At 36.5% G+C, this 6,887-nt stretch overlaps 1 protein-coding gene and 1 pseudogene across 3 annotated transcripts; both read left to right on the top strand.

Annotated features, from left to right (window-relative positions):
• The first annotated feature begins 1,559 nt into the window (after positions 1 to 1,559).
• LOC112454511 lies at positions 1,560 to 3,506 on the top strand (annotated as a pseudogene).
• On the top strand, positions 2,339 to 6,629 carry LOC112454512. Of its 3 annotated transcripts, none has more exons than XM_025015949.1 (9): positions 2,339 to 2,423; positions 2,645 to 2,951; positions 3,104 to 3,536; positions 3,619 to 3,762; positions 3,902 to 4,101; positions 4,185 to 4,238; positions 4,315 to 4,556; positions 4,720 to 5,049; positions 5,265 to 6,629. In XM_025015949.1, the coding sequence occupies exons 5-9, from the start codon at positions 4,028 to 4,030 to the stop codon at positions 5,285 to 5,287; spliced, it is 723 nt and encodes a 240-aa protein (XP_024871717.1). In that variant the 5' UTR covers positions 2,339 to 2,423; positions 2,645 to 2,951; positions 3,104 to 3,536; positions 3,619 to 3,762; positions 3,902 to 4,027; the 3' UTR covers positions 5,288 to 6,629. The 3 variants fall into 3 exon arrangements, with proteins under 3 accessions (XP_024871717.1, XP_024871716.1, XP_024871718.1); XM_025015948.1 differs by having other exon boundaries at positions 4,720 to 5,156; XM_025015950.1 differs by lacking the exon at positions 5,265 to 6,629 and having other exon boundaries at positions 4,720 to 4,784; positions 4,856 to 4,984.
• Positions 6,630 to 6,887: the final 258 nt, after the last annotated feature.

Below are 6,887 nucleotides of genomic sequence, written 5' to 3'. Positions count from 1 at the left end.
TGGGTTTGTGTATTTATGGCAAAATTACAATAGTATCAAAGACTGCGAAAACTATATTTTTCTTATAAAGCCATTTTATTTGTGCCAAATTGATAAGTACGTATTATGATACATTTATTACACCAATGCCGTCATATGGTTTGAATGGAAGCACGAAAACTACACCTAAAATGTACGTTGTGAAAAAATAATCTCAGGTCTAGCAGAGTGTACAAAATCAAAGTTTACATACCAACGTTAAAACTGGTGGAAAAAATGTAACCTCAATTTAACTTATATAAGTCGGATTCCAACGTTGGTACAACCTAAATTTGATTCCCCAAATTAGTGCAAAAGAGGGTTGAAACGACGTAGCGAAAACGTTGGATACCAACGTTAAGTGTGTTTATCTTAACGTCGGGCGGACGTCAAAATGCTGCTTGGGCGGTTTCTCGCAGCATGAGTAGAAGTAGAATAGCTATATTCGATGGCTTTATGCGTAACTAAGAATACGCATACAGAGCACAAGTGCGTGTCATATTCTTATTTACGCATAAAGCAATATAACTGAGTATGGTATTGATGGTGATATCTCGGTATATATATGCGATTTTTTCAGAATATAATATATAATATAAATTAAATAAAAGTAGGCTTTCCTGAATAAATCAATAAGTAAAGGAAATAAGGAGGCAATAGGAACCAAACGCGGTAATTAATGCGCAATCAAATTATCGTAACAATAAATATATTATAATAAAAACGGACGTTTCGACACTTTTTTGTGTCATCTTCAGCGTAAAGAAAATACATGATGGTCCCGAAGATAATACATAAAATTCGACGAAGTTGATCTACATAATTCAATCAGGCGCAGTCTAAATTCACGACAATAATACATAAAAATGAATCAAATCGGAGCAGGTAACGCGTGAACCAAAAGTGTAAATAGAAAATAAAAACTATGAGCCAAATAGGTGCAGTCAACGAGTAAAACAAAAAGTGTAAATTAAAAATAAATTCCACAATAAACTCTGTAAAGCTATATCCACACAAACTTGCATAGGTGCATAACCATGCGCATAACGAAACGGATTGGTCTATTTCCTTATGCACATGCGTATGGACCAATCAATTCTTTTATGCTTATGTTTATGCGCTATGCAAGTTTGTCTGGATTGACCTTTAGTCAAGCGCAGTCAACGAATAAAACAAAAAGTGTATGAGTTTACATTCCTTTGTTCTATCGCCCCGTTACACAAGTTTTAACGATGACTAGTAATTTATAACTTTTGACGCATAATGATCCATGTAAGTTGAATATGTAATTTGCATTATTGTTTCCATTTTATATTTGTTACCGGCAATTTATTTTGTTCCAGCATTAAATGTAATTTGATAAGGAGACCCAAATTAGAGATCAAAACGTCGTTTAACATTAATCAATTATTGCCAGTCAGGCCGATCAATAAATAACTTATTGAAATATTATTCAGTTTTAATAATATGGTTTAAGCCTTTAAGTTGTACTGTGCATACACGTCGTAACGTGGGAACAGTAAGCTCATAAGCAAGCTAAGATGCTAGATGCTATATCCGCTAGAACTAGGAATACGTGTCAAATATGGAAAGAGTCAGGAAACCAACTGGAAGAGTGGGGGGAGTCGAGCTCGAGCTCCGTGGCGGGGGAAAGAGCCACGAGTGGCCCGCGGGCCGCAGGTTAGACAGGCCTGATATATTATATTCTGAAAAAATCGCATATATATACCGAGATATCACCATCAATACCATACTCAGTTATATTGCTTTATGCGTAAATAAGAATATGACACGCACTTGTGCTCTGTATGCGTATTCTTAGTTACGCATAAAGCCATCGAATATAGCTATTCTACTTCTACTCATGCTGCGAGAAACCGCTGCCCCGATACTACTGGATGGTGGGGGAAGTCTGAAGTGGTAAGAGTGGGAGCAGTGGCTCCTTCGCTTCGAGCAGTTAGACAGGCCTAGTATAGCGCATCGTCGATTTGCCAACGCGAGACTCGGCATTCGGCGAGACGCGAGGAGCGATACCCGAAATGCATGGCATTGTGGCATAGCCGGCGCGTGCTAAGCAGCTACGTCACAGCTCAAGCGAGAAGGAGACAGCAGATCGTATGTCTGCCCTTCTCTCCCCGCTCGAAGCTTGCCGAGTGCCGAGCACGGTCACCGAGTCAGCCGTCTGGCATATCCCCTCCATCTGAGTAGTTCGGACACGAACCATAGTACGGACACGAACCATGTGTGTACCGTTACCGAGCGTAACGACGTAGTTGACGTCCACTTTCTCAGGCAGCGCGTCAGTATACGTCCGCTGGAACGGAATGATCCCGGTGGCCGCTCTCAGGTTTCTCTCTGGTTTCTATTCATCAGTTAACCTATCTCGAGAGCACTCGAGAGACACGGTAAGTACGAAGTACGCGCGGAGCGAGACCGACCGTGACTCTTTACACGACGCGACGATTAATTACTATTATACTTATTTTATTTACTGTTTATTATTACGTTTACGTGAGTGTTTATACATACAGGTTAATAACCTATTTACTGTTTACTACGTTTACGTGAGTGTTTATACATACAGGTTAATGACCTATATTATTTTTTATTTTTATATTGACTTCAGGGAGCTGAGGATACTGAGATCAAGGAGCCTGTTCACACGAGGCGTTTCTGCCGCGCGATTGCGGCCGCGCGTTAATAACGTTTGCACGAGCCGCACGCGCGTACGCGAAACGGCAGTAACACCGTATAATCGTGCCGGCGATATACTGAATTTGAATTGCTTCGTGCTTTTATCTGGAGATTTCGTATCCCTACATCGTGTTACCATTGCACCGCTGCCGGAACAGAAGGTTCTCTACGCTTGGCAGAAAGTGACGACTGACACGTTTGATCCCGACTTCGTTGATCGCAGAAGAGCTGGACTCGAGGTACGTTTCCGATTTGCACGTATAACAGTATCGTGCGATGAATGTTGTACCCAATTATAACCTCAAATGAAGTTGTGCACGTTGCTAGTAACGCTGTATGTAATGCGTGAAAGATGATATATAATCATATTAACACATTACATTATTTTTAGACGTAGCTGTGATGAAAGAGAATTAGATGGTGACTTAATTTTGGGAGATATAGGTCAAGGATTGCCATTTAAAGCTGGTACGTTTGATGGGGCTGTCAGTATTTCTGCGCTTCAGTGGTTGTGCTATGCAAGCAAAACTTTGCACAATCCTACAAAACGTTTATATCGTTTCTTCTCAACGTTGTATGCATGCCTGTCAAGAAGCGCAAGAGCAGTGTTACAATTCTATCCAGAGAACGGTGAACAGGTTGAATTAATCACGGCACAAGCCACAAAAGCTGGCTTTTATGGCGGTGTGGTTGTCGATTTTCCGAGTAGCGCAAAAGCAAAGAAAATGGTCTTGGTTTTAATGACCGGAGGAGCTGCTCCGCTTCCAAAGGCACTAGGCGTAGGTAGAGAATGAAGATAGATAAACCGTCGCTAATTCAAGAAGGTTTGATCCTTTCGTTGTCCGTTATATCTATTATTTCTCTATTTTACCTTCCAAAAATTGTGATAATTTTTTTTATACATAGGGACTACATAAAGAAAGCCAAGGGTAAATCATTGAAGAAAAGTAGGGACTGGATTTTAGAGAAGAAAGAAAGGCGGCGCCGGCAAGGAAAAGAAGTTAGAGATGACTCCTTTACTGGACGAAAGAGACCCGGGAGATTCTAATTGTAAGATATACTTCGTTAATATAAAAAACACTATTTTAATAATTTTTTTTTAATTACTGTTATTTATATTTATATATTACTGTTACTTATTATTATGAGAACAAATTTGTATTATATTATTTACATATATTATTTACAGCTCGACTTGAGAGAGATTGGCAGCGGGAATGGAGATATTGGTCAGGGCAACATTGTGTTGCAAATACAAAAGATACGTAATGTAGCTACGCTCAAAGGAAACGAAGAATCGAGATCAGTTCCGCGGATGTTAAAATTATCGTTGACAGATGGAAAGAATAATTTTCAAGCCTTAGAAGTTGAACATATATCGGCTTTAAGGTAAGTGTATTAGATTAGATTGCGTTACTTACTGCCTTGTGTCGCTTTTTACACAATGTCTTTTCTAATAATTTGTTTTATAGAAATAACGTGGATAAAGCACTGAGAAGCCTGCAAAAGACCGACAGCAGATATAAGTAAGAGAATTTATTATTATTTTTCTTTTTCATACACTTATCGTCAATTATTAATTGAATTATAATTTTATTGCAGTAACGCCGAGGAATCTCGTGAACCACGAGAGCCGCGTGGCAAACGGGAAAAAAAACCGAGGACAGTAAACCAAGCAGCGGAAAAATATCCTTATTCGACTTTTTCGAGGATAAATTACCTGTACAACCTGAGAGCGTCGAAACAATTAATTTGTCTCAAAACAGCTACATACAAAATAATGAAAGTAATCAAGATCGTTTTGAATCAAGAGGATTTGATGTACAAAGTGGAAGAGGTGGACGGTACGTATCTTAATATATTATCTAATATATTACTAATATATTTGATATATATATATATATATATATATATATATATATACCAATCTATAACTATCTTACCAAGCAAAATCGTAAAATATTTAATGAAGTATTGTAATGACTCTTAATTGATCTCTCTTAATAGGAATCAAAAAGGTGGTCGTGGTGGTTATCAACCACCTCCGAGATATTCAGAGGACCATAGAAATAGTAAGCAAACAAATAATAACAGTAACTCTGCCATGTACTCGCAATATAACTGTGCTACTCATGCACCGCAGAACAAACCGCCGCGATTTCAACGTAACCAGGAACCTCAATATTAGTATCAACACAACGGAGGCAGAGAAACGTATCAGAAGTCTTCTCAGCCGATTGATTGACAGAAATACGTTTGCTCAGTCGCGTACAAGTAACGTAAACGCCAGTGATAGCGGTAACGATACCAGAATCCAGACTGAGGGAAAGAATTTCGGTAGTAACAAAAACTTTAATCACCTCGAGCCCGAGGCCAGAAATAGGCATTCTTATGATGCTTCTTATAATAGGCATAATCGAGCTCAGCAAAACGGAACCCCTAAAGTATATTCAGCTAATACAATTGAACAGAATTTTATACATATATACATTATATTATTAATTATAAGTTATGTATTATTATTATTTCTAATATAATTCATTTATATATAGATAATATGGTGCTCGAATTATGAGAACTTACTGGTTGAATCGCTTGTGCTGCAATATGCCTTTGGACCTGTGCATCGAGATCTTGGAAATAACGATTAAATACATATTAGGCAGCAAATTGAAAAACTCACGAACCAGACGCTTATATTACCTTCTAATTTACAAAATATACTAACTATAAATGTGTGTGGTTGCATTTAGGCACTGTGTCAGAAAATGTGATTAAACGCATTAATCGATTAACAATGTATTTTGAAATGTTGTGTGACTGGCTCGTCAGTTTTAATAATGAGTTTGTTACTTCCCATAAATTATCTATCAAGCAGAAGAACGTACGACATGGTATTATAGTGAAAAACTTGTTTCACTGTATCAGAAAGTGCATGCACAGTAAAATTAAAAGTTACTCAGAAAACCATTATCTAGCGAAACTGTTCCCGCTTACATACGGCAACTGTGATGAACAAATGATTTATTATCACTTGATTCCTGCCAACAAAATAAAATTTATTGTAATACGATTTGACCAGCAACTGGAGACTCTACTTCTGAAACACATCAAGAACATTAACTTTTTTCGAATTCATGGCCGGGGAGAACATCAACGATAATGAAAACCCGACGATCTCACTACAAAATACTATTGTTATGGAGTGCCACTACTTTATAAAATTCATGAAACGGAATGAATTTTTGGTGACAAATGAGGATCTGTTTAACTGTCTGGAACAACTTACAAGTTCAAGGAAATCCGAGAAGTCTATTTTAACTGTTCAAGAACTCTGTAATGACATCGCCAAAGGCAGACCGCATGATGGTTTAAAAGAATTGATTAAACGGTATAAAGAGTGGGACTTGTCTACGTTGGATTTTATAAATAAGAGGATAGATACGTTGAAAACTGACGATTTGTATGTTATATAATGTATTACGTTGTAAATAAAATAGGCATGAATAGGCATTATAGAATTTCAGATGACAGCAATGAAATAAACATTAAAGGGGTAAATTTTTATCGAATGTTTAGATAAAATTCTAGTAAAAATTTAAATTTTCTGCACTTATATTATATTCTAGTAGTGGGTTAATTTAAGACCAACCAGTAAGTGAGTTTTATGAAAAAATTGTTTAAATAAGAGATTCGGTGTTTTGGGAAACAGCATATTATGCCATACATTGATACATTATATTTTTTTTTTTAAATTGCGAAACATTTGCACGAGTAATTTCATTCGTATAACGAACTTTTTCAAAGATACCCGGGAAAGATGTTCTTATATGTATATAATAATTATATACGATACGGTTATACATAAAATACATAAACGCAATTTTATTTTTTATAATAAAACAATACGAATGCATTCATCTCTAATTACTTTTCAATTATTTTTATTGTGTATCATATATTGGAAAAAGTTGGTAAGAAATAATTTATACAAGCAACGTAATATACATGCATATTTTACATAAAAGCAATGTCCGGCAATGTGTGTATATATATATATTTACAACTTCAGACACATTTTTTTATAAGGTGTAATTTTTTTCTGTTAAGATTAAGATGCGTAACACTACAAAAAGGCGTGATATCCGTACAAAATTACCTTTTTCAAAAAAAAA

This window comes from Temnothorax curvispinosus, unplaced genomic scaffold (genome assembly GCF_003070985.1).
Source record: "Temnothorax curvispinosus isolate PA1 unplaced genomic scaffold, ASM307098v1 QBEX01005125.1, whole genome shotgun sequence".
NCBI classification, from domain to species: Eukaryota; Metazoa; Arthropoda; class Insecta; order Hymenoptera; family Formicidae; genus Temnothorax; species Temnothorax curvispinosus.
This window is presented reverse-complemented; position numbering and strand designations above follow the sequence as displayed.

Bases quoted from the DNA above. Each gene is read 5' to 3' on its own strand.
- LOC112454512 (XM_025015948.1), top strand. From the start codon at position 4,028: ATGTTAAAATTATCGTTGACAGATGGAAAGAATAATTTTCAAGCCTTA. The intron at 4,557-4,719 runs GTACGTATCTTA...CTCTCTTAATAG, and splicing joins CAAAGTGGAAGAGGTGGACG to GAATCAAAAAGGTGGTCGTG. The intron at 5,157-5,264 runs GTATATTCAGCT...ATTTATATATAG, and splicing joins AGCAAAACGGAACCCCTAAA to ATAATATGGTGCTCGAATTA.